This window comes from Centruroides sculpturatus, unplaced genomic scaffold (genome assembly GCF_000671375.1).
Source record: "Centruroides sculpturatus isolate CEXI.00-Female unplaced genomic scaffold, Cexi_2.0 scaffold290, whole genome shotgun sequence".
In the NCBI taxonomy this organism is placed as follows: domain Eukaryota; kingdom Metazoa; phylum Arthropoda; class Arachnida; order Scorpiones; family Buthidae; genus Centruroides; species Centruroides sculpturatus.
Window position 1 is genome coordinate 1 of NW_019384526.1, and position 27,791 is coordinate 27,791.

The following is a 27,791-nucleotide window of genomic DNA, read 5'->3' on the forward strand; positions in this document are numbered from 1 at the left end:
AGTTTATTTAATACATAAAAATTAAATTTTTTCCTGTTTAAATTTAGTTTGCTGACTGAAAACAAGCTTAAAGAGATAAGGCCGAAGATGTTCGCTGGTTTAAAAAACGTGAAAACGTTGTAAGTAATTAATTTCTGCCCGTTTTTTGAACGTTTTTTTCAAGTATTTTTTCGTTTTTTTTTGTTTTTTTTTTCAAAAATATTTGTAAAGTGAATCATACATTTTGACTTATAAACCCATCTCCATATTTTGTATTGAATTACAATGACGCAATTTAATGAGTTTTTAACACAAATGTGGGGATCGAGTGACAGGAATCTATAAATTTCAACCCCCCTTTTTTTATCTGATTTTTTTTTCTTCTTCTTCTTCTTCTTCTTTACTTACTTTACTGAAAAATTCATGAAGTGGAACCGAAATGTACTCTAATTTATTCTAATCTTTGGTGACAATCCATTTATCACTGGACCACAACAGGATCGTGTTACCTGCAATAACAGAATGGTATACTTTTGTAGTTTTATGGCTCTTTTCTTCTTCTTTTTTTCTTCTTAAATTAAGAAGATTCTTTCTTGAAAATAATTCTTCTAGTGCCTGTGTGTATGGACCTTATATATATATATATAACTTCAATGGTACCCCCACGCTTCAACTGTAATATAACACGGCACAAATATACTTTTTTTTTATGTTTTAAAAAAGGGGATGCTGTAAGTCGGTGCGTGTATTTGTTTTACGTTAATTAATTGTTAAGGAAAAGCATTAACATATGGAGAGATGGTAACATAAGTAAATTCATTATGGAGTTTTTGTCGATTTCTGCACAGATTTATGACCTGTTTTCTCCCTTTTTTTTTTCTTTGGTTTAAAAATGCGAATGAGTGTCTGAAGATATTTACATTTTAATTTAATTTGTATCTATTCTGTAACTGTTATAAAAATATAAGAGAAATAATACATTTAATGGAAAATTATTAAAAATTTAAATATTTTCTAACATTTTTCTGGGCAATTTTTTTCTTAAAAGAGTGAATATTAGGAATATGGACGAATACATATACGTGTAACATGTCAGAAACACTCACGAATATTCATAAATGTCGTTTCACACGGCACAGGTTGCAGACGATTGAGAATTTTTTCTTGTCTTTTCTATCTCTAGTCTCTGAGCCCGAACACCAAAACACGGACCAGTTTACCAAAGAAAATCCTCTCAGGTGGCATCCTTCATTGATAGATCGCCCACGTGTTGCATTGTCGTATACAGACAAAACAATCGAATCTCTAATGTTGACCTCCCATTTAATTCTTGGTCTTTCTCTCTCGAACGAGCAATTTAATCGAGACTTCCTGTCCCTAAGCTTTCCATGTCTCCTCTGTGAAGTGTATTTTTTTAAAATCTACCACCTTGGCTTGCATAATTTGATTTATTGTTGCTTTCTTTCGTTACAAAATTCTCTCTCCCCTATGAATTTTTGAATGCGGGAGATTGCTTTACAGATTGATTTATAAGTTTACACGAGAGAACTTTATTAAATGTAATTTTAATTAGTTACACATATTAATTTTCGCCGTCTACATTTTGGCATCTGTAGAAACGAGTAAATAAGACAAAGGCTGGAGAGAAGTGACGTGGATTCAATGTTAGCCACAAACCAACATTTTAAACCCTTTGTCTTTAATTACATTAAGTTTTCCATTAGTTTTTTAATATAATTTTATATATTTAGTAGATTATTATGTATTTATTTATCTTTAAATAATGAAATTAACTTTAAAAAATCGTTCTAAACACCATCTAGAATGCTCAGAACCAACCAGATAACATGCATTACCAACGATACATTTGCCGATTTAGATTCAGNCATTAGGTGCCAATCCACTTTATTGCGATTGCAGTATGAGATGGTTATCCGACTGGATTAAAAAGGATTACATTGAACCGGGTATTGCCAGATGTGCAGAACCTCATTTAATGAAGGATAAATTGATACTAACGGCTCCTTCTAATCACTTTGTCTGTGCAGGTTTGTTTTGAAGAAACCATTTTTCTTGTAATTTATATAACATGCAAGTTAGAATCTTTGTTGAATGTGTTCTTTGCAAGTTCTTTTAGAGTTTCTATGAGCAGTATTCTTCCAGAATTAAGTCGTTGAGTCAAGTAAATTATTTGCTTCATGGACACGTGAAGTAGTTTATTTCATTAGTTAATGGTGTTTTGGGAGAAGACATTATTAGCTGGACATTATCTATGAGATCTTCATGAGGATCTCATAGTTGAAGCTTGTAATGGGAACTTCATACTAGAGTTACCATACAAGCTTATGAGGATTCTTACAGAAGATTACTAGTATACTTTTCATATATATTCTAGAGTAGAGATTCTCAACTGGGTCAATATACACCGAGAGGTTCAATGGAATTTTGTATGAGATCGGTGAAAAAATCAGAGAATTTTCAAAGAAGAATAACAACAATCATTATTGACTGATTTAATAATTTACTCGATATATTAAGCAAAATCTTGGAAAATAACAAAAATTTTAAGGATTCGATTGAAAAGAATATTTTCTATATGGGAGTCAATGCAAGAAAAAGGTTGGGATAAGTGCGTATGTACCGGAAATGTTATTCAGTGCAGCAGGCAGAAATTAAGATCTGTACCGAAAACCATCCCCGTTACGGCAACAGAAGTGTAAATATTTAAATTTAATTTTAATTATTTTAAACGTTTTCATATAAGAAATTTGAAGCATCTAGAAGACCACGCTCATTTCCATTAGGTAGATTACAATAACCGATTAGAAAATTTGGTTAGTTCACTTTGGTCTGCTTCTCGTAGCCAAATTTATCTTTATATTGTTATATTTCTAAAGAATTTTACAGCAGTATTTAATTTATAAATACTGGGTGATCCAAAATTCAGTTCATCTCCAGTGGCCAAGTAGATAAAACCACTGAACACTCGTCGTGGGTTCGAGCCTTGACAACAGGCTACCCACATGAGTTTTCCTGATTTTCTTCACGTAAATAGGAACTATTTTCTCTTATAAAGACCTCTCCAGAGAGGCACCACCCTTCGACAGATCGCCCACGTTCCTCCTTGCCGTAACAAGCAAACCAAACCAAAAGTCAGTTAATCATTGCAAAGACTAAATCATCACGTAGATTTGATGGTACAAAATGGTTACGGCAATAAAGGGGTACCACTTAGAAGGATTTTGAATGGAAAACTACTAAAAACAGTTATTCGACTTTTGGGCCACTCTCTCTATATATAAAAATCTCTATACATTTTAAATATTTTACGTGTAAATCATAAAATAGCAGTGAAAAAGACTACTCTAGTTCACTAAAAAAAAAAAAAAAAAAAAAATCTATAAATTCTAATACTTTAAAATCCTTTCCAAAAATAAATTATGATAAATTTTTAATAAACAATTAAAATTTTGAGACATTTATATAAGCTAGTGGCATAAAATTAAAAATAAAGTATATAAATCAACAACATAATTATAGGGTTTCATTAAGTTGTTTAAATTCAGAAATTTCAATAATTATTATTGGCATATATTTCATATTAATATAAATTGCTATAACATTTTTATATAATAATTTATTAAAAATTATATAAGCCAGAACTATTTACAACATATAATATTTATAAAACTATAAAAACAAAGAGAATAATGCAATAATTTTATTGTTTGCATTGACTGAATATAAACAGATTGAAAATCTATAATTATATTGGATAATTTTTCTATTACAAGGTAAAATAATTGAAGGTAAAACAAAATACATTCATTTAATATAAGACCATATAATATTAATAAAGTAATATATTAAAACACACATAGTTTACATATTATATAGAATAGGAATAACCTTTTTTAATGTTAAAATGACTAACAAACTAAAAAAACATGATCTAGGACATAGCTTTAAGCTCTAATATATATATATATATATATCACATTACAATCTATACTTACAATTCACAGCAATAATTACAGTAAAAAAACTACAAAAAACAAATGCTAAAATCGTTAAAAGTGTATATATGTAAGTTTAGAAAACTCGATTGTTGTCATAAAGTTGGAAGTTGAATGTTTGACATACGCCGGGTGGACATGACGCCATCTTGAAATGGTCTGACTAGTTCGGACCAATCAGCTGTTAGCTATCTCACGAGGTTTATTGTTATTTTTATCTTTCGATTTGTAAAAGAACCAATCGTTGGAGAGTTATCAGCTGATTGTGATGTCATAGAGTAAGAATGAGGTCACGAGATAGATGAAAGAAACAGAAACCGAAAGAGTGTTTTGTATCGAATTGAGAATTTTTTTTTTTTATTTTTGTAAATCTTGATATAGTAACATTAATTTAAAGTGAAGATTCACGTTTTAAGAATATATTCGATGTCATTGTATAGATAGTATTGTATATTTGTGTTATATCGTTCGCTACTAAATGTGAATTTTTCGGCTTCTAAGTACTCAGTTTGGCAAAATATAATATAATTTGCTTAATATAATCACAGATATTACTATCAGTCATTTACTCTTATCGGAATTAACATGCTTCAAGTTAATTATAACAACATTAAGTTTTATTAATCAGTTCGCCCATAAATCATATGTTCTATGTAGGCTATTTAAAGTTTAAACTCCTCCCCTTAGTGGTAAGATGTGGTCTTAGTCCCATTTCGAAAAAACCAGATAGAAATTTCAAGATCCTCCTCTTTGAAAAAGTTATATAATGCTATAGAAACAAAAAAATACATCGGAGGAAATAAAATTTAGATACACAAGCTACTTGAGTTATATTTTGTTATATTTTTAACTATTATAAAATGGCAAAACCTTTGAGAGTAGAGATGGATTTTATGAAAGATTGTAAATGCTAATAGCGAGGTTGAAGCCAAAGTTTTAAATGCGAAAACGCGGACGTCGGACATTTAATGCCGCTTTCCTGTAAGCCTGGAAGTTTGACAATGATGTTTGGAATATCGAGCATGATTCCACTGACTATCCAAACACCATTGTCATACTTATAGGCNACATTCTGTGAAATTATGCCCATGGTTGCCATGTTGTATCCTCAAACTAGTCCCTGCCAACAACATGACTGTAAACACGGAGTTTGCTTTCAACCGAGTGGTGCTTCTGATTATATCTGCAAATGCTCGCCTGGATTTACGGGAAAAAGGTGCGAATCTCTATCTAGTGTGAGTTTTCGTGAAGGATCCTTTCTAGAGTTTGATCCTCTTCATACTAAACCAAAGTGCAATATCACAATAACGTTTGCAACGCAGCAAGATTATGGTGTTATGGTCTACAATGGTGAATTGCAACATTTAGCAGTAGAACTCTTCCTTGGTAGGATTCGAGTGAGCTACTATGTTGGAAACTATCCAGTTTCTACCATGTTTAGTTACGCAACAGTTACGGATGGTAAATATCACACGGTGGAATTAATTTTAATTAAAAAGAATTTTACAATGAGAGTAGACGGAGGCATTTCAAGAAGTATCATTAACGAAGGCCCTAATGAGTATCTAGAAGTGAGAAGTCCATTTTATATCGGTGGAGTCGACGAAGACATTGGTAAAAAGGCTCTGAAACAGTGGCATCTTCGAAATATTTCAAGCTTTAAAGGTTTCTATAATTTATACTTTCGAATTTTATGCGATATTTTAAATTAAATTTGTTAATTTTTATGTAGGTTGCATGAAGGAAATGTATTTAAATGGTAAGCATTTAGATATTATGGTGGCAAGAAGGCAACAAAGAGTTTCACCAGGATGTTCCGAATACGATGATCCAAAACCTTGCAAGAATCACATGTGCCAAAAGGGAAATTGTGTACAAACAAATAAACATAGTTACGAATGCCGTTGCCATAAAGGTTGGAGTGGTCCTTTCTGCGATCAAGGTGATCAAAATATTAATATAATAGTTAGTTATTAATTAAAACAATTATCGATACATAATAACGATAAATTCTACCCGTAATTTTCTCATTTTTGAATAAACAGAGTGCGTTATAAGTCTGAAACCATAGCTACGTTAATCATTGTTTACAGTATTCTTTTACAGGTGAAACATGACGTTGAGTACGGAGGAACGAATTATTTTGATGGAGAGACCAACAAGCAGCGAAAAGTCGCTATAAAGTTTAACATGATGCATCTAGATCGCTGTATGTGATTGGTGGGGAATCTAGATGCAGCCTGTTAAACCCTTCGATCTTTGTTGGTGCCACTATTAAAAATAACTTAAATTTGTTTGTCATTATTCAGCACTACGTTTTACTTGTAATACAATAAACAAGATCAACGTAACTATGGTTCCACCTGTTATACTTTTCCGTGTCAAAATGGCGCTACTTGTATATCGAAACCTTTACGCGATTATACGTGCAAATGCGAACCGGGATATCACGGAAGAAACTGTGAATACGTCATCGATGCTTGCTATGGTAATCCATGCGAGAACGGAGGAACTTGTAAAGTCTTAGAAACTGGAAGATTTAGGTAAATGAATGGCATTTTTCGGAAGGTTTTCCATTACAAAATTATAGATAATTATGTATTATTTTAGTTGCCATTGCCCTTCCGGTTTCGAGGGTGATCGATGCGAAACTAACATCGACGATTGCATCGCTAACAAGTGTGAAAATAATGCCACTTGCATCGACTACATCGATCGATACGAATGCAAATGCTCGTCCGGATACATAGGTAATTTCTATTTTGATTAATGAAGAATAAAGTAAATTTATTCTGAAATAATTTATCATCCGTTTAGGGAATTATTGTGAAAAGAAAATCAACTTTTGCTCTAAAGAATTTAATCCTTGCAAGAATGGCGCATCGTGCGTAGACCATTTTACTCATTACACGTGAGTATTTTGTTTATTTACAATTAATATAAAGATAGACTGGAGATAAAACTCTTCTATAAATGTAGATGGTTCTTCTAAGCTTACTAATATTCATTGGAAATGATTGACAGGAACACCAAGCTTCTGCTAGGGTACTCACTTTAGAAGCCTCAGATACAGTATTCATGGCTATTGTTTTCGTTTTACACTAGAATACAAATTAGTACTAGATTCAGACCCTGTATAGCATTAAGTATTGTATGATACGAGCTTTAGATATGTTTTAAATGATCTTGCAAAGTCCGTGTGCTCAGGTCTTCTCAGAGCCTAAGTGGTCAAGATGGTTGATGATTGATAGCAAAAGTAGATATACCTATACATAGAATAGGCACACCTTTGCTTTATGCCTACTTTTGTATAAGTTAATCATTTTGAAAATAAAATTTTCATTTAAAACTATAATTTCGTGTGTAAAAATGCCGTTAAATCTGCAATTCTGATGAGGAAAATCTAGTTTTAAGGCTAAAATTCACTTTAAAATCATAATTTTATTAAGTTAAAATAATATTAGATGTAATTTTCTGACTGAAATTAGTGTGAAATCGTAATTTTTAGGCAAGTAAACGGAGATAAAATCTGAGATAAATCTGGAATAGCTTTATTTCTATAATATTATAAGATTCAGGATAGTTAAATGTATTATTTTTTTCTATTTTCTATGTTTATAAGTTGTTTCTTACATTTCTTTTCGCCTATTTTATAAGGCTTCAATGAAACCATGAGCTTCCATCAGAACTTTTATGTGAAAGCCCATGGTTACATCTTAGTTTCCTGGAGTCAAGCTTAGTTAATGTTGTAGTTTATAACTATGGTATATTAGGAACCAAGTAAGCTATAATAAGAACCTCATCATCTCTTTTTTATGCAATTAATTTAATTTAGATAATGTTAAATGGTTCTTACACTGTTTTATTTGCTCCTCTGTTAAGTAGTTTTTTTCCCATAAATATTTAGTGTTAAAATAGGAATGGATCTTATAATTTATACGATAAAACGCTTAAATTTCTACACTTTTATCTTAATAATTATTCACTTTTAATACATTACTTTATCTGGCAGAATTTTAAGTTACAACAAGCTACAGTGCATTCAAGAAGACAGTTTCAGAGGTTTAAAATCTTTAAGGATTCTGTATGTATTTAATTATATTTTATAATAAAATGCAATATATAACTTTAAACATTATTATTTCATTTATTTTTCTTATAGATCTCTTCATGGAAACGATATCTCTTTCATACCAGATACGGCATTTCAGGACTTAGTTGCCATAACGCACATGTATGGAATTATTTGTCAAATTTTCGATGTATCTTATACTTTAATTTTTAATTGATTTTATTTAATNATTTCCTAGATTATAAGTTTAAGTCAAATTTTATGACTTTTTGTGGAGGAAAATTTTTTAAAGTAACATAAAGTTAGAAAAACAATACTAATATCGTAAAACAAGTAATGTTTGGCAACTCTACGTGTTTGCATATACTCGTACAACAATTAACAATAAGTTCAAATTCAACGCTTCTAACCGGTAAAACTCATTTGAAGTGTGACCTTTGAGCAGTACAGGCGAGAACGTCTATTGTGAATAGCGCATCACGTGGTCGGCCGGTGATTATTTTTTTGGACTGCAAGTGTAAGAACCATCGATTCTACATTGCACCTCAACTCCGGATAAGTAGAAATGGGAGAAAAAACCTCGTCTTACAAGTTAGATTCGAGGAAATACAGTATATTGCAATTTCTGTGTTACATCCTTTTAATATTTATTTAAAATAATTTGAATATGCTAACTAGAATACCGCGCGCAGTCTAAGGTCGTAATCACTTCGTGCCTAATTTAAGCAAAAGCAATTTCAAGATAAATTCGATCAACTTTTGTTGTAACCAGTATTTCATTATTCGGTATATTTCATTCGAAATCATCATAGAATCGAATAATTTAGTCTCAAATATAAAGCATTCATTTCAAAATGGAAAGATTTCCAAAGCGCTATCGTTAATGCAAGAAATGAAGAAACATAAATCCATTCCATACTTTCCCTTTTATTTTTTTTACATTACGTGAATATGGGCGACCTTTTAAAAAAGCGTATAGAACATTTAAATGATTGATACACTTAAAAGAAATGGGGCAAAACATTCGATAGTGCTCGTTTAAGAGTTTAAAGTGGTTTCGGGAACGTTTCCGATCCAAATATAATGATAAGATTATAAACAGAATGTAAGATATTAACAAATTAACCCATTATTCTAGATACAATAACGTGAAATGAATGTAAGAATGTTACTGTATAATACCATTAGCTATGATATTGGAAAAAAGAAGAGATTAGGCCTACTTGTAAATGATAAAATTTTTTCGTGTGTGTTTCTCTATGAGAAATGGATATAGGCCTATTAATGAAATATTTCTATATGAGTATAAATCTCATTCATCTGCTCATATTTCTATATGAAAAAATCTGGATATTATATTTTTGGCTTTTATTTTAGTAACATGAATTGTTTATCATAATTTAATATAGAAAAATATCAAATTTTCTATCTGTTTTGTGTTGTGTGTAATTGAAATTATGAATTTCTCTCTACAGAATTAATAGTTTTTTTTAATTTAAAGCGGGTGCCTACTGAATATCATTTAAAATGGGTTCTAACTTATTAATTTCAAGAAAGAATATATGCATTTAGAATTATCGTTAGTATCACGTTGACCTACAATACAGTAGTATCTAATTCGGTAATTGGAAATATATATTATTTACAATTGATTATTATTCCAATTAAATATTTTCAATAATTGATATTAGGCAATTAATAGCAAATTAATTAACTCCATCACTTTCTTTAGTTTTTCCTACTTTGTAGTTCTGCTCTTCCTCACTAATCTGTCATGTGCTAATTTCCACTACTATTTTCTAATCGTTAATTTTAACATCCTTGGTTTGCCTCTCTAAAAATCAAAATTTAATTTATTAAGCTTATCTACACATTTGTCTTCAAACATTCAGAACCATCTCAATCTACAGTCTCAAATGTATATATTTTTAAAAAAATTATGTCGTCACCAGAGGAAATTTATAACGTTTTACATATCGTGGCGGATGAGAAGTCTCTAAAGAAAGGTCTGCTCCGCCTTGAAATTCCGAGGTGTATAGGAAGAACAAAATGTAAAAGCATTTTTAATGTATTTAAAATAATTTTAATAAATTTTCTAACTAGTCTTTTAGTTTGTCCGTTATATCTGCAAATTCTAACTCGATCATCAGTAAAACACAAATTGGAACGTCATATGTTTTTTTTATAAAAAAATGTTAAAATCTACTGTATTTTTAAAATTCCTTGTAGGCGATTGACAGGCCGGAGCTTTTATATATATATATTTTCTCTCCCCCCCTCCTTTAATGAGTGAGAGGGGAGTTTTTTTTTAACGATTGTTACACTGCCACTTAAAAGTGCTTGTAACACATGTGATACTATTGCCCATACTATAAAAACACACCGTACTATGTGCTCAAACTATTGAACTTTAAATTGCCTAAACGTGTTTGTCTTTAAGAGTCTCGTCGCTTGTAACCGTGTACTATTGTTATATAAAGAAAAAACAAACAATTAACAAAATAATAAACAGCTAAAATTAAACAATTAATTGCTCTCTATCGACATCTTCACATTGAAGTAAGGTAATGATCCAAAGTCCAAAAAAGTTTTTGATCTTTTCTTGTATATGAGCAAAATAATAATGGAGATTGTTTAATATGAGAACGAAATAAACAAGTGTACAGTCTTGCTGTTGTTTCTGGTTGCGACGTACTGTACACAAACACAAGAAAAGCTCGTGCTATTCTTCTACGTGTACAGAAGAGTAGTGTAAAAGGGTCTATATTTGAAAATAATATGTCTAATGTATTTAAATATATTTGTGTTTGTAAAGCTTTGAGAAAAAAAAATTAATAATAATAATAATACAAAAAAAAACCTTGTAGTATAGATTATAATCATGTTATTTCGTTGAATTTTTGTAGCAGTTGAACTGAGCTTGGTGCTTACCACTGATTCGTTTGCCCGAAACAGTTGCGACGTAACAGTGGTCATTGTCTGTCTAAAAAAACGCCCCAAAAGCACCCCCATTTTTACCCCCTTTCTGATACCTGTCCTACGCCTAAATTGACCAGTGTTTGTACATCTTATATATAGCCTAAGATTACAGTCTCCTATGTATAAAGCATGTGAAGGAGGCTTTTTACCTGTGTTGTACGTATTTACGTGCAAGATGCTGGTGATATTAAGAACAAAAAGAAAGAAAAAAAAACAAAAATAAAATAAATGTATCATTATTTCCCCCCTTTTTGGAATTTATGTGTTTTTTCTTAATATTTAATAAAAATGACTATTGTAATTATAAAAACAAGTCTTGATAAAGTTTCCAATTTTCGATGTACGTTGTGTTGTGTTCTCTTTTTAATTCCCTTTCGACTGGCTCTACACGTGCTTGTATTATATAAAGCCAGTCGCAAAATACGTCTCTACAATGGTTCGTTTATATGTTACAAGATAGCAGCACCGTCTGTAGGATAAGTGGTGAGTAACTAAACAAGTCAATGTTTTATATAAAAGAAATCATGAAATTAATACATGACATTAATAAATTGTATATAATTAGATAAAGAAAATTAATATATTAAAAATATTTGTATGATATTATACGGAGATTAATATATATTATTAATTAAACACGTGAAAAAATCTCATTCCATGCAATTTGGCTCATGCAATGAAGACAGGAGGTGCCCCAAAAATTTAATCTTTTATGCAAAAATAAAAAAAATATAATGGGAATGACATAAAATTGTGTTTTTGATAAGCTGCAAACAATTGTTTTGGTGATAGATTTTCATGACATTCCGGAGAGGAGTAAGGCTTCATTTCATCTGTAATATGGGGCCCGAGCCATTTACTTTATTACTATCAATAAAACAACGTTAAAACGTATCTTTATCATTTCGCTAATTGATCAGTAATGCTCCAATAGGGCCCCAAAACAATTATAAACTTGTGGCCTCACCATTTCCCAAAAATGCCATAAAAATATACGAACAAAAACAATATAAAAGTGTAAATTTTGGGGCCTTTGAGCCCCTGATTAAAATGAAATTTCTGGCAGGACCATGTTTACCTAATCACGTGTTCAAAATGTTTAGTTTAGTAAACACATTCTCCTTTAAAACTGCTCCTGGAAGCGATTTTCTGTCTGGTTGATATCTACTTTAATCAAATCTACTTCATTTATTTACTTAAAATAGGCGTAAAAACAATATCGACCCTACTAATTTCGATATTTAGATTAAGAATTTTTGCATAGAAACAATTTTTATCAAACAGAAAATTTCGTATTAATGATCAAAGATTGTAATTTCGTAAGCGGAAAAATTTTTAACACTTTCAACATTTGCTTAAAAAAAGACACTAAAAACTTTAAAAATAAAAGTTATGATTAATTTTTATATGTTTTTATTTTAAATATTATTAACTAAACTTTAGAGGAATATTTAAGATAGAATTTTTTAACATAGAATATTCCATATTACTACAGTTGTAGGAGATTCTACATTAAGCGTAGGATTCGTGTCCTTGTTTATCATGGATTCATTTTCCTGTTCACCACGGATTCATAGAATTGTAGAATTGTGTATCACGTATTCCTTGAATCTATGGTGAACTTGGAGATGAATTCTATGAAAAATCTGTGGAATTAGGAAACATGAATTGTATGGAACATCTGCAGAACTTTGAAACTCTGGAGCACGAATTCTACAGAATATCTGCGGAACTATGGAACTCCGGACCACGAATTCTACGGACTATCTGCGGAACTATGGAACTCTGGACCACGAATTCTACGGAATATCTGCGGAACTCTGGACCACGAATTTTAAGGAACATCTGCGGAACTATGGAACTCTGAACCACGAATTCTACGGAACATCTACGGAACTATGGAACTCTGAACCACGAATTCTACCGAACATCTACGGAACTATGGAACACTGGAGCACGAATTCTATGGAATATCTGCGGAACTATGGAGCACGAATTCTACTTAACATTTTCGGAACTATAAAACATAAGTTTTATGGAATATTCTATGTTTATTCAATAAACATGAAATATTCCATATTACTATAAACATAGGAGATTGTTTCCATATTCAGCATTGAGTTCACCTCCAATAACATAGATAGATCTTCACGTTCACAGAAACACGAATTATTCTACATTTCCATAAAAATAGAGAGAACATTATGTCTCATTTATAATCATACAAAAGTTTGTCAATAGGATTACATCAATGAGATGTAGCTTCAATATTGTATAGCTTTAAATTATTTGATTATAAAACTTATATAAAAATTAATAATTTATATTATATAAACTAGAAAAATATAAAATTGCTTGTCTGTGATTGAAGTGTTTGTTAACATTTCTGATAAAATAGGTTAAAGCATTTTGGACTTTCTCGACTTTGTACTCGAGTCTCTTTCACTTCTTCGATGTTTCTTCGCTATTTAAATTAATTCTATATTAAATTCTTTTATAAAAAAAACTCTTTTAATTTGTATAAACAATAAATTTAATCATATTTTATGAAAATTATGCAATAAATTTGACTCTATTGATGTTGAAGATGATGGAAATCCTTAAGCTTCCTACTCAACTTGATGGTAAATTTAAGCCTTCTAGACCTAGAAATCTATGTATATTTGTAAATAAATTGTGCAGAAAAGGTATATTTTTTTTGCAAATAATCTAATTTCATCGAGTATTACTAAATATAGAATGACCTAGATAGAAACTAGATAAAGTAAAACCATGATATTTGCAATATCAAACTCTTGAACTTGGAACGAGCAGAATATATTACTTTTTATATCTTCAACTAAAAATATGAGGCAATACTTATAAATACGTGGATAAAGAATTAGAAAATATCTATAAAATTCTATATTAAAGGTTATTATTTATTAATTTTCACGCAAACAAAGAGGCAATACGAAAATTGACATTGGCATCGAGCCATAGTTTCAAACCATTTTTATAAGGAAAATATAGTAATTTTATATAAAAAATGATTAAAAATCGCTCAAATATAATGAATAAAAGTGATTTGTTTATTAAATTTGATAATTTTTAATTTAAAATCCGAATTAAATCATAAAAATATCGGACTTGATCCGCACTCTTACAAATTAATTTATCGTTGGCAAAGTGTGGATTGATAAAGATGTAATGTCACTTTGAAAATTTAATTTTTTTAATATATTTTTAAATTATCTAAATCTTAATTTAATAAATATTTTTCGTTTTAAATTTAATTTTAAGTGATATTTAAGATAAATTTTGAAGGCAAAACGATAAATTGAGTAAATCTTAGTTACATCAAGTAGATAATGAAGAATATTTATGTATGGAGTTTTTCTCATGATACATAAAAAAATAAAAGAAAATAGCAATTTTAGTAACTTTACAATAGAATTTTCACGATAATTAACATAAAAATTGAAGAAAAATTCACTTATTCGTACACAAAACCGGATTTAGATAGAGGAGGGATGAGGGAGCAAGGAGATTTGGCAGGATTCTGGCATACAGACGGCTATTATTGTAATTTTTTTATGTAAAAAGAATGAAAATTTCTCTTAATAAGTGGTTAAAAATATCCGTTTTTCTTTATTTTCATTATTCACATTTATAGAGGGTCTTAGATTTAGAACTGACACGAGCGTCATTTCATCTCTCTCAGCCTCTTATAGCAACCATTTTTCAACTGATAATCATGAATTAATTAAATGTAAAACTGCGTAATAATTATTAAATTCTACATAAAAATGTAAGCTTTCTTTATAGTATTCGGTCCTAAACAGTCTATTTTTTTCAAATAGCGAACGGTTTTACTACTCGGTTCACTCAATTATTCAATTATGAGTCCTCACCCTTAACGTATATGAATGAAAGACTAAATTTTGGGGCCTCCGTGTTCAGGAATCGGTGCCAAAAAGCTCTGCATTCATTTCGATCGAATCGTGAACTCATTTCATTAAAAAAAAGGCCCACTGTTTCTAAATGGATAAAACCACTGAACAGTAGTATTTGGTCGCGGGTTCGAATAACACCAAAGAACTGGCCAGAAGGAGTTATCCAGGTTTAGTGATTTTCAATGTTTTTATGGCCCACTCGGCAATTGGTGAGCCAGATCTTTCTAATGAAATGAACGTGTCATAAACTAGAAATTGTCACGTTATGGCCTTAAATTATTGAATAAATATCGAACAAATGTTATTATTAATGATCAGTAGGGCCAAAGCTCGAGTCCCCCCAAATTTAATGTTTCTTTTTTTTTTATTGTAAAAAGCGTAATACGTAAGTGATATAAATTAAATTACACTCAGAAATATAAATCTTATTCTTGTTTTACTATTTTAATATTTAATTAGGTTTATTATCGATGGTATGTAAGTTGATCTATACGTATTTTTATAAAAATATATTTTTATATTATTATAAATAGAGAATAAAACTCTAATCAAGGGCTTAGGTTGAAGAAAGGAGGAGAGTGAGAGGCTGAATAAAGGAAGAGGAGAGATGATTATAAAGGAAAGGAAGACAGTGAGATGAGTGAGAGGATAAAAAGAAGAGGAGAGACGAGTGAGAAGTTAAAAAGAAGAGGAGATATGATGATAAAGGAATGGAAGACAGTGAGATGAGTGAGAGTAAAAAGGAAGAGGTGAGATGATGATAAAGAAAAGAAAGTGAGATGAGTAAGAGGTAAAAAGAAGAGGAGAGATGATGTTAAAGAAAAGAAAGTGAGATGAGTGAGAGATAAAAAGAAGAGGAGAGATGATGATAAAGAAAATAAAGTGAGATGTGTGAGAGATAAAAAGAAGAGAAGAGATGATGATAAAGAAAAGAAAGTGAGATGTGTGAGGTAAAAAGAAGAGGAGAGATGATGATAGAGGAGATATGATGATAAAGGAATGGAAGACAGTGAGATGAGTGAGAGATAAAAAGGAAGAGGTGAGATGATGATAAAGGAAAGAAAGATAGTGAGAAGCTGAGTGAGAGTATGAAGTGGAGAAAATATGATAAAGGAAGAAAGTGAGAGAATAAAGAGAAGAGAAGATGATAAATGAAGAAACGAGAGTACGGGGATAAAGGAAGAGGAGAGAGGATCCCAGTATGATACTGGGCATATTTCTATAATTACATGTAAATTAATATGTAAAGTTCTTTTCAATAAAAATAATTTATTAACTTTTAAAATTAGATTAACTTTGATCTAAAAAAAAAACAAATTTTCCTAACTTTTTATTTATTAAGTCTATTGAGAAATTACCTGCTTCTAATTAGTGTGAGGGAAAAAATAAGGTATTGAAGTCTTACAAAGTCATTAATAGCTTAAAAACAACTTTTAGAATAATATTTAAGACTCGAATTTTTAAAATATTCAATTAAATCTATTTAAAAAGTGTATTAAATATTTTAAAAATTTTATTTATTTATACATGTGTAAACCTTTACATTAAAAAATGGCTTCTACATCAAGTTTTCTAATTGGTTCTCCAGAACATATGATTTCCTCCCCCCTGTAAAGATACGAATAAGAATGAGTAAGAAAACCACTCTTATTATATAATGAGATCAATTTGAAACGGGAAAAATGCATTTAAAATACAATAATGGAATATAACCGAGAATAAAGGTAAAGATTTTATTTTATTTAAGTAAAACATCATTAAAAAATTCTTCTTGTGTAATGCTTTCAATGAAATTAATACGTAAAATTATGTGTAAATTGATGAAAATACTATTTATTATGGCATATTTATGATTTACTTATAAATATATACAAAATACTGTCGAACCTCTAATAACGATTATCACTAAACGGTGACAATTTTTTTCAGGAACGTTTCTATTTAAAATGTAGAAAAAACAACCTCTAAACAACGGCCATAAACTATATTTTTAAGTTCAAGTCAGTGACCGTTGTTAAGAGATTTAACTGTATTTACTTATTATGTAATAGCAAACGAGAAATGAAAATCTTCGTGTTTTTAGAGGGGTCAGCCTAGCAATTTTGTTCCTGTTCCCATATAAGGGCCGCATATATACATTTACCATTGGGATATGAGGATTTACAGACTGATACCGATTATTCATACAAGGAGCCAGTCAATAAGGCTGCTCTTCTTCGTATTCCACTCCCATACTTCATGCTTTATACTATTGTATTTTTCTTAATTCCAAAAAAGTATATAGTATATCTTTTGGTAGAGTGACTTTCCACACAATAACTTGAAGCATACATTTTAATGACACCTTGCATCTTGCATTACTGTTATTCAACCGATGAAAGTCTAAAGAGAATGTCGAAATAAAATGGCTGCTTCTAACCTATAATTAAAAAAACCATACCGCTATTCATGCTGATTGCTGCAAACATCCATCATACAAAGCAGTATGACCCATTATAAATGTTCATCGCTTTGCATCGCAGATTTGCAGATTGCTTCAAGAAACACCAGACAATTGATAAAGAACACGAATAGGTGTTAAAGCGCAAGACAAATTAGTGAAGAATTTTGAAAAGATTGGCTAGAATTCTATTTATGTATGACATTTCGATGATGGGGAATGTTAGGGAAAAATTTCTTCATGTTGATTGTAATGATGACCACTTATAACACAGTATTAAAGAACTGTTAAGCATGTCATCACACTGCATTAAATATTAGAATCCTAGACTTAAAATTAATTTATTCAAATACTGAATAATGCGATATTTTCTTCATTATTCTAGATATAACATGTGACTAGTCGAGCTTTATTATAGTTTGAATTGGTGTTGATGCTGATATACCAAAAGCATTAAAAAGAAATTCTTTCTAATTAGATTTAAAGATTCAAATGATTAGATTTAATTTTAAAATGGAGAGGAAGTGACGAATTCTACTATTAAGCATCTCAAAGACAAGAGTGGATATCAATAGGATACAAAGATGTTGCATCTATTATGAGCAGCATAAGAGCTGGCGTGTAGAAATGGATAGATGTTGTGTTCAATACGATAAACATTGAGATTAGCTGCAGTGCAAGCATTTGGGTCACATTTACACAGACATTCTATGCGTTTTTTGTTGTTCTTATAGTATTTTGGAAATGGCTGTTTCTTGCTATAAATAAGACATCCTTCGAACTAAAGTTCCAAGTATCCATCTTCGTTTTATTTACAGAAAAGGAAAACGCAAAATTTTGGAGAATTATGTGTAAGTTTTAGGTAAAAACAATAGATTTCTTCGACGAATTGGCTTCATATTCACGTTTAAAAGATTCAAATGTCATTTTAAGTGAATACAAGTCAATGCAATACAACAGTTAAAAAAGGACAAAAATCTGTGGAAGAATTATTCCCATTTTTGTTTCCTTTAAATAAAAGAACAACGAAGAAAAAAATTTGAAAACAGGTTCAAGAGTTCCACCATAAGTTCAACAGCTTATTAAGTAATAATGAAAGATCTTCTTCAAGTAAACACGATATCAGTCATGCCAGAACTGATTACTGTATACACGTTATTCGTGGTACCCGATAATGCTGAACGATCATTCTGAAAACTAAAGATTATCAAAACTCCAAAAATTCAGACTCTAATTTACTCAAATTTACTCAGATATTCCTAATCAAAATTAAGAAAGTCTGAGTAAATTGTCCATTATTTCTAATGAAAATGAAATCGCCAAAGAATTTAAACATAGAAACTCTCGACGACCCTACCTACACATGGGTTGTTGAAGGGTGTAACTTCCCATTAAGAAGAATTAAAAACTGTATTATACCAGTATATATAACTATATTTTAAAATCTAATAAACTTTACCATGAAAAACCTGTTGAGAAAGAACCATTTTAAAAATTTAGTATAGGTGTATAGATAACCCAATAAAAATTTCCCACTAATGTTTATCTTCGTTAAATTCTCGAGAGAAAAATATTTCGAAATTAAAATTTAATTTTAAATAACAACAACAACTTGAAATATATTTAACTAAATTTTTGTATATTTTATAGATGAAGACCAAGTTTTAATCAAGTGACCATGAAGATTGACATGTTTAACGAAATGGCCAATTATAAATAACTGTACTTAACTATCTTAAGTTAATGATGAAAATAAATAGAAAGAAGAAGATATATACACGTGTACTGTAAACGTGCTTATGATCTTAATCCTGTACAATATGAAGCATTGTGTGCTAATATCTTTATATTATGTAAGCTCTTATTTAAAAAAAAGGGCCTCGTAAAAAGCTATATTTGCGTAAATCCTCACACAAATTCTTGGTTTTTTTCAATACTTTATACAAGGAATTCAAGCATAAATAAGCTAAATTTTCTTTTAATTTTTTTAATTTAAGATAATATTGATTATTTTTTTAAAAAAAAATCATTTCAGTGATGAACGGTTTCTACTCCAAATAACATGAATCACAATGTAAGCATCTAATATCCACGTGTTTATTCATGAAGAAATTAGCAAATAGGTCAAAAAGTACAGTCTTTATCAAAATTTGGATATTTTAGGAAATAAATTATCGAGATAATTTCGAAAATGAGTTGCTCTTTATCGGGAAGAGATTGAAGAATTGATGTATATGTATGTATTTTGTAACAATGTATCTGTAAATACTTTGTATTTACACTTAAAACTCATATCAGTACAGGGAAAAAAACGTTAAATTCTTTTAAAAAATTAGTTTAAAAGCCCCCAAAGCCATTTAAAATTAGTGGAGAATCCTTAAAAATTATCCTAAAAATTAATGTAAAAATCTCTTAAAACATCAATTTAAAAAAAACCCTAAAAAACTCAGTTTAAAACCCCAAAAAATTAGTCTGAAAGTCCCTAAATATTTACTCTAAAATTCCTAAAATAAATGAGTCTAAAAATCCTCCAAAATTAAATTAAATTTAGAAAATATTACTATTTTAATTTTAAACATTTACGATGTTTTATATTCTAAAATTTATTTCTTTTATGTTTAATTTATTATATATATATTACCTAAATATGAATCAATAAAAAGCCCTTCTGGGAGGCAACCCTTTGGCAGATCGCCAAGTGTTACGCTGCCTTATTCCATCCTAAAAGAGAGTCTCAGAAGAGGATGGAGCTGTACCCAAATCCGCCCATCATTAAATAATTATATTCTTAACATCATTTAAAATTATAATAAACTCCCTATTTTTAAATACTGGAAAAGTGAGTATCTCTTAAGCAAAAGCCCCTTAATCTTGACCTAAAAATCTGCCCTAGAGACTAATTAAATGGCCCCATTGTCTCTCATATGGTTTATAGGGATCGTATAATATGTTATAATATAAAGGTCCCTAACACGTTATAAATATTATAAGCATTATAACCTAGTTAATTCGTAATGTTTATAAATCTATTGTCCCTATAGGGATAATAGATTAATTTAAATAAATTCCTTGTATATTTTTAAAATTTTAAAAATATTTTTGTTACCGCTTGGTAACAGAAAAGCGAAGTTCAACACGGAGCAAAACTCTTTCAGCAATAGTGCAAAGTTTAGTTTGAATAAATTCATTTTTTACTATTAAAAAAGTGTACCATAATAATGACGTTTCATCTGACCCTCTGACCCTAAGTCACATTTGACGAATGGAATTGATTGAGGACTTTGTTTCTTTATGAAAACCGCTATCTCTAGACGTCTAGACGTAACGATTCAATTGCAATTTTATATTTATTTTAATATTTTTTAAATTAATTTCTCCGTTTATATTATAAACTTTGCTTGCATACCCCATTTACATTCAATATTTCAATAACCATAGTAATTGTTATATAATACCTACTGCTGAAGAGAATTTCCGAGAATCAAACGAACTATTCTCAATTTGATCAATATTCTGGAATGTTTACAATCGTTCTATAATCGAACCGATATGCAATAACAAATTCGAATTTAAAACGGTTCGAACATTTTTAAAATCGAAATAGATAAAAAATATTTATAACAATGTCTGAAATGTTATCAATTTAATACACCTAAGTACTCAATAAAGACTAAACGCAGATAAAAACAAAAAATCGTATCTAAAATAGTACAGTAGAAGCCGTTCTTCCCGTTAATTCTTAATCCTTTCTCTCTCCCCCTGAGGGGGTATTTCGAAAAATCCCTTCTTAGTGTATGTTTTCATGGCATACCCTACTAAAACGCAGATAAAAACAAAAAATCGCATCTAAAATAGTACAGTAGAAGCCGTTCTTCCCGTTAATTCTTAATCCTTTCTCTCTCCCCCTGAGGGGGTATTTCGAAAAATCCCTTCTTAGTGTATGTTTTCATGGCATACCGTACTAAAACGCAGATAAAAACAAAAAATCGCATCTAAAATAGTACAGTAGAAGCCGTTCTTCCCGTTAATTCTTAATCCTTTCTCTCTCCCCCTGAGGGGGTATTTCGAAAAATCCCTTCTTAGTGTATGTTTTCATGGCATACCGTACTAAAACGCAGATAAAAACAAAAAATCGCATCTAAAATAGTACAGTAGAAGCCGTTCTTCCCGTTAATTCTTAATCCTTTCTCTCTCCCCCTGAGGGGGTATTTCGAAAAATCCCTTCTTAGTGTATGTTTTCATGGCATACCGTACTAAAACGCAGATAAAAACAAAAAATCGCATCTAAAATAGTACAGTAGAAGCCGTTCTTCCCGTTAATTCTTAATCCTTTCTCTCTCCCCCTGAGGGGGTATTTCGAAAAATCCCTTCTTAGTGTATGTTTTCATGGCATACCGTACTAAAACGCAGATAAAAACAAAAAATCGCATCTAAAATAGTACAGTAGAAGCCGTTCTTCCCGTTAATTCTTAATCCTTTCTCTCTCCCCCTGAGGGGGTATTTCGAAAAATCCCTTCTTAGTGTATGTTTTCATGGCATACCGTACTAAAACGCAGATAAAAACAAAAAATCGCATCTAAAATAGTACAGTAGAAGCCGTTCTTCCCGTTAATTCTTAATCCTTTCTCTCTCCCCCTGAGGGGGTATTTCGAAAAATCCCTTCTTAGTGTATGTTTTCATGGCATACCGTACTAAAACGCAGATAAAAACAAAAAATCGCATCTAAAATAGTACAGTAGAAGCCGTTCTTCCCGTTAATTCTTAATCCTTTCTCTCTCCCCCTGAGGGGGTATTTCGAAAAATCCCTTCTTAGTGTATGTTTTCATGGCATACCGTACTAAAACGCAGATAAAAACAAAAAATCGCATCTAAAATAGTACAGTAGAAGCCGTTCTTCCCGTTAATTCTTAATCCTTTCTCTCTCCCCCTGAGGGGGTATTTCGAAAAATCCCTTCTTAGTGTATGTTTTCATGGCATACCGTACTAAAACGCAGATAAAAACAAAAAATCGCATCTAAAATAGTACAGTAGAAGCCGTTCTTCCCGTTAATTCTTAATCCTTTCTCTCTCCCCCTGAGGGGGTATTTCGAAAAATCCCTTCTTAGTGTATGTTTTCATGGCATACCGTACTAAAACGCAGATAAAAACAAAAAATCGCATCTAAAATAGTACAGTAGAAGCCGTTCTTCCCGTTAATTCTTAATCCTTTCTCTCTCCCCCTGAGGGGGTATTTCGAAAAATCCCTTCTTAGTGTATGTTTTCATGGCATACCGTACTAAAACGCAGATAAAAACAAAAAATCGCATCTAAAATAGTACAGTAGAAGCCGTTCTTCCCGTTAATTCTTAATCCTTTCTCTCTCCCCCTGAGGGGGTATTTCGAAAAATCCCTTCTTAGTGTATGTTTTCATGGCATACCGTACTAAAACGCAGATAAAAACAAAAAATCGCATCTAAAATAGTACAGTAGAAGCCGTTCTTCCCGTTAATTCTTAATCCTTTCTCTCTCCCCCTGAGGGGGTATTTCGAAAAATCCCTTCTTAGTGTATGTTTTCATGGCATACCGTACTAAAACGCAGATAAAAACAAAAAATCGCATCTAAAATAGTACAGTAGAAGCCGTTCTTCCCGTTAATTCTTAATCCTTTCTCTCTCCCCCTGAGGGGGTATTTCGAAAAATCCCTTCTTAGTGTATGTTTTCATGGCATACCGTACTAAAACGCAGATAAAAACAAAAAATCGCATCTAAAATAGTACAGTAGAAGCCGTTCTTCCCGTTAATTCTTAATCCTTTCTCTCTCCCCCTGAGGGGGTATTTCGAAAAATCCCTTCTTAGTGTATGTTTTCATGGCATACCCTACTAAAACGCAGATAAAAACAAAAAATCGCATCTAAAATAGTACAGTAGAAGCCGTTCTTCCCGTTAATTCTTAATCCTTTCTCTCTCCCCCTGAGGGGGAATTTCGAAAAATCTCTTCTTAGTGTAGGGGGAGACCGGGGCAAGTTCGGCATGTTAAATTTTGTGTAATAAATACTGCTGTAAACTCAAAAAAAAACTTTGTTTATTGTCTACTAGAATGTTACCTTACTATAGAATTGGTTAAAATTAGTTTGGAAATAAAAATAATTAAAATAATTATAACTTTACAAAAAGAGAGAAATTGCCGAAGTTTACCCTATACCAGGGGCAACTTCGGCAACAGTAATGGGGCAAGATAGGCAGGTATATAAATTTATGTTATTAACAGTATATAAGTTGAAATTCACTATTAAAACAAAGAAATACAAGTCCAAAACCGATTTAATATTATTACAAGGAAATGTAAGTTCAAAGACATATATAAATAAAAAAAAATGCAAACACAAATTAGTTACAAAAATAATCAAACAGATAATAAATGAAAACATCGTAAACCAATGTAAAAGCAATATAAAAGCATATTGCTTATTCTCTTATTCTCTACACATATCACAAATAAATTGAACATACTCATTTTCTACATCCGTACAGTCAATATGAGCCCAGAGTTTACATTTACAGCATAACCTCCTGAGTAATGCCATATTTCTCATTGCAATATATACAATAAGTATTTTTACCGTCATTTTCCGGTTCTTTAGGACTTTTCTGCCTCTTTCTTTTAGTTTACTTCGAATCCGGATTCTCTAAAAATGCTATTGGCAAACTTGCCCCGGTCCCCCCCAGGTTTTCATGATGTACCCTAACTATGTACCAAATTTCACCTCTTTCAGCGGTTCAGCGGTTTGTTCTGGGCGATGATGAATCAATCATTCAGTCAGTCAGGACAAGTAATTTTATATATTTAGATAAGAACTTTATTAAGTTTATAAAACTTCCGAAATAATACTTTTTTTAATGTGTAAAAATGAAGGGTGAAAGCTCAAGATGTAATATATTTCTATGAGATCGTCGCTTGTTTGCTTTTATACAACAGGACATTGAATTTTATTAAAACAGTGGCCCTTATATAGGTGTTACAAACATGGACAAAACCGGAAAATTCCACGTGACTACCACGTTGGCCAGGCTCAAACCCATGATTTGTGTTGGGTGCTTTTATCCACTCGTCCACTGATGGGTACAGTCACTTAATCATCACATGTCATAGTCATAAATGTGGGCCAAACCCATACCTTAAATATCACGTGTAACAAGAGGACGAGGAAGATGAAATAGGGATTATAGTCATAAGTGTGGGCCAAATACATACGAAATTTTATGCTTAAATAGCATATTTAACCAGTTGATGAGGAAGATGAGACAGGCGATCAATCATAGATGCTGTGACGATCACTCTCCGAAAGCTAAAAATTGTATTTTACAATAGAAAAATACACTCCCACTTATGAAGATAATTGCTCCTTTTAGCAGTATTTCAGCCAATCATCGTTAAGACAACATTATCCCCTACCAATCATCGTTGAGATGTTCTTATCCTCTTCCAATCATCGTTTAAATGAATTTTTACGTGGTAACTTACTTAAATAGCAAAGAACCGCTTATGTTCATTAATATAATATATTATATTTGCATTTATTTTTAGCATAACACTGTTAATTGCAATTTACAATTTCTTAAACATCAGCCATCTTACTGGATAGACTTAGACTTGTTGTGGTCCTAAGATATAACACATAATAGTGTAAAAATTCTAAATACAGTACAATTAAATATAAGAAAATTATACTATAGAAGCGTTTATTAAATTTATAATTATATTAATTATAAAAAAAAAATATAAGAAAATTATGAATATTTTTGGTTTGGCTTTCCCTCTATATCTATATAAATTTTGAGTTACAACCTTCACAGGGGCATAAGTATAGTAACTAATATAAACAAAAATTAATTTATATTGTATGCAGAATAATTTAATTTAATAATTAAATATTTTAAATAATTTAATTTAATTTTTAATAATGCTAAAAGATCAAACATATTGACCTTTATGTGGCAAAATATAATTATTATTATTATTATTTAAATTTCCAATTAATTAATGGTAAATTCATTTGTTTATGGGTCATAGTAATAAGTAGATTTTAGTATATTTTAATGGGAAAAATGAATTACACAAGAGTACAAAGTCAAAAAAGGACAAAAGTCTTTACCTTTAAAGGTTATCGTTGAAGAGACTATCGTCATTTCATAATAAAAATACTTTTAAATATTATCTATGACGTCAATATAAATATAAATTGCTGAATATAGTTGTTGACCCCTTTCGTATTTAATAAGCAAAATCTTTTCTTACTTATCTTCTTTCAAATCCCTTCACTCCCTTCTATTCTTCATTTTAGACCCTTGAGTATGATCTATCCCCTAGTAATTACGCATTAAAACCTATCTAGAACGGAACCAGAATTAAACGAAAACCTGCCTAAACGGAAGAAATATTAGATAAAGTGCTATTCCGGCTTACACGGGTTTTATCGTAATAATTAAAAATATAATTTAAATTATTGGCATTTATTCTATAATAAATAAATACCTGAAGAAATGGCCGCCGTTTAGAGGTGGCCGTTTCTTCAGAAACGTTTCCTTTATTAATTAATTAAAATACATACAAAATGACCTCTAAACAACGGACATTTTTTAATGTTTCCATTAGTGGTCGTTGTTTAGAGGTTTGACTTTTTAAAATATTCTTTGAAATGTTTGATTTAATAGTTTATAAAGTATTATATTAAAANATTTCTTCAATGTTCATAAGAAAATGACCGTTGTAGAGGTTATTTTGTACACATATTTCTTCAATGTTCATAAGAAAATGACCGTTGTAGAGGTTATTTTGTACACATATTTCTTCAATGTTCATAAGAAAATGACCGTTGTAGAGGTTATTTTGTACACATATTTCTTCAATGTTCATAAGAAAATGACCGTTGTAGAGGTTATTTTGTACACATATTTCTTCAATGTTCATAAGAAAATGACCGTTGTAGAGGTTATTTTGTACACATATTTCTTCAATGTTCATAAGAAAATGACCGTTGTAGAGGTTATTTTGTACACATATTTCTTCAATGTTCATAAGAAAATGACCGTTGTAGAGGTTATTTTGTACACATATTTCTTCAATGTTCATAAGAAAATGACCGTTGTAGAGGTTATTTTGTACACATATTTCTTCAATGTTCATAAGAAAATGACCGTTGTAGAGGTTATTTTGTACACATATTTCTTCAATGTTCATAAGAAAATGACCGTTGTAGAGGTTATTTTGTACACATATTTCTTCAATGTTCATAAGAAAATGACCGTTGTAGAGGTTATTTTGTACACATATTTCTTCAATGTTCATAAGAAAATGACCGTTGTAGAGGTTATTTTGTACACATATTTCTTCAATGTTCATAAGAAAATGACCGTTGTAGAGGTTATTTTGTACACATATTTCTTCAATGTTCATAAGAAAATGACCGTTGTAGAGGTTATTTTGTACACATATTTCTTCAATGTTCATAAGAAAATGACCGTTGTAGAGGTTATTTTGTACACATATTTCTTCAATGTTCATAAGAAAATGACCGTTGTAGAGGTTATTTTGTACACATATTTCTTCAATGTTCATAAGAAAATGACCGTTGTAGAGGTTATTTTGTACACATATTTCTTCAATGTTCATAAGAAAATGACCGTTGTAGAGGTTATTTTGTACACATATTTCTTCAATGTTCATAAGAAAATGACCGTTGTAGAGGTTATTTTGTACACATATTTCTTCAATGTTCATAAGAAAATGACCGTTGTAGAGGTTATTTTGTACACATATTTCTTCAATGTTCATAAGAAAATGACCGTTGTAGAGGTTATTTTGTACACATATTTCTTCAATGTTCATAAGAAAATGACCGTTGTAGAGGTTATTTTGTACACATATTTCTTCAATGTTCATAAGAAAATGACCGTTGTAGAGGTTATTTTGTACACATATTTCTTCAATGTTCCTAAGAAAATGACCGTTGTAGAGGTTATTTTGTACACATATTTCTTCAATGTTCCTAAGAAAATGACCGTTGTAGAGGTTATTTTGTACACATATTTCTTCAATGTTCCTAAGAAAATAGCCGTTGTTTGGAGGTTATTTTGTATGCATTTTTGTTTAATATTCCTAGAAAAAATGACTGTTGTTTGGAAGTTATTTTGTATACATATTTGCTCAACGTTCTGGAAAAATTGACCGTTGTTTGGAGGTTATTTTGTATGCATTTTTGTTTAATGTTCCTAAGAAAGTGGTCGTTGTTTGGAGGTTATTTTGTATACATTTTGTTTAATGTTCCTAAAAAATGGCCGTTGTTTGGAGGTTATTTTGTATGCATTTGTTCAACGTTTTGTAAAGGTTTTTT

The 27,791-nt window shown here is 30.5% G+C and overlaps 1 protein-coding gene and 1 long non-coding RNA gene across 2 annotated transcripts; both read left to right on the forward strand.

Moving 5' to 3' along the window:
• Positions 1-5,071: 5,071 nt before the first annotated feature.
• Positions 5,072-5,972, forward strand: LOC111622881 (protein slit-like). The gene is made up of 2 exons (XM_023365338.1): positions 5,072-5,660; positions 5,728-5,972. The coding sequence occupies exons 1-2, from the start codon at positions 5,078-5,080 to the stop codon at positions 5,970-5,972; spliced, it is 828 nt and encodes a 275-aa protein (XP_023221106.1). The 5' UTR covers positions 5,072-5,077.
• A 391-nt stretch (positions 5,973-6,363) lies between these two features.
• On the forward strand, positions 6,364-6,909 carry LOC111622862. The gene is made up of 3 exons (XR_002756353.1): positions 6,364-6,538; positions 6,606-6,745; positions 6,813-6,909. It is a non-coding gene; the product is annotated as an uncharacterized LOC111622862 (long non-coding RNA).
• Positions 6,910-27,791: the final 20,882 nt, after the last annotated feature.

What these genes read in the sequence shown, in the direction of transcription:
- LOC111622881 (XM_023365338.1), top strand. Translation starts at nt 5,078, where the DNA reads ATGCCCATGGTTGCCATGTTGTATCCTCAAACTAGTCCCTGCCAACAA. An exon ending in AAATATTTCAAGCTTTAAAG is followed by an intron (nt 5,661 to 5,727) that starts GTTTCTATAATT and finishes ATTTTTATGTAG; the next exon opens with GTTGCATGAAGGAAATGTAT.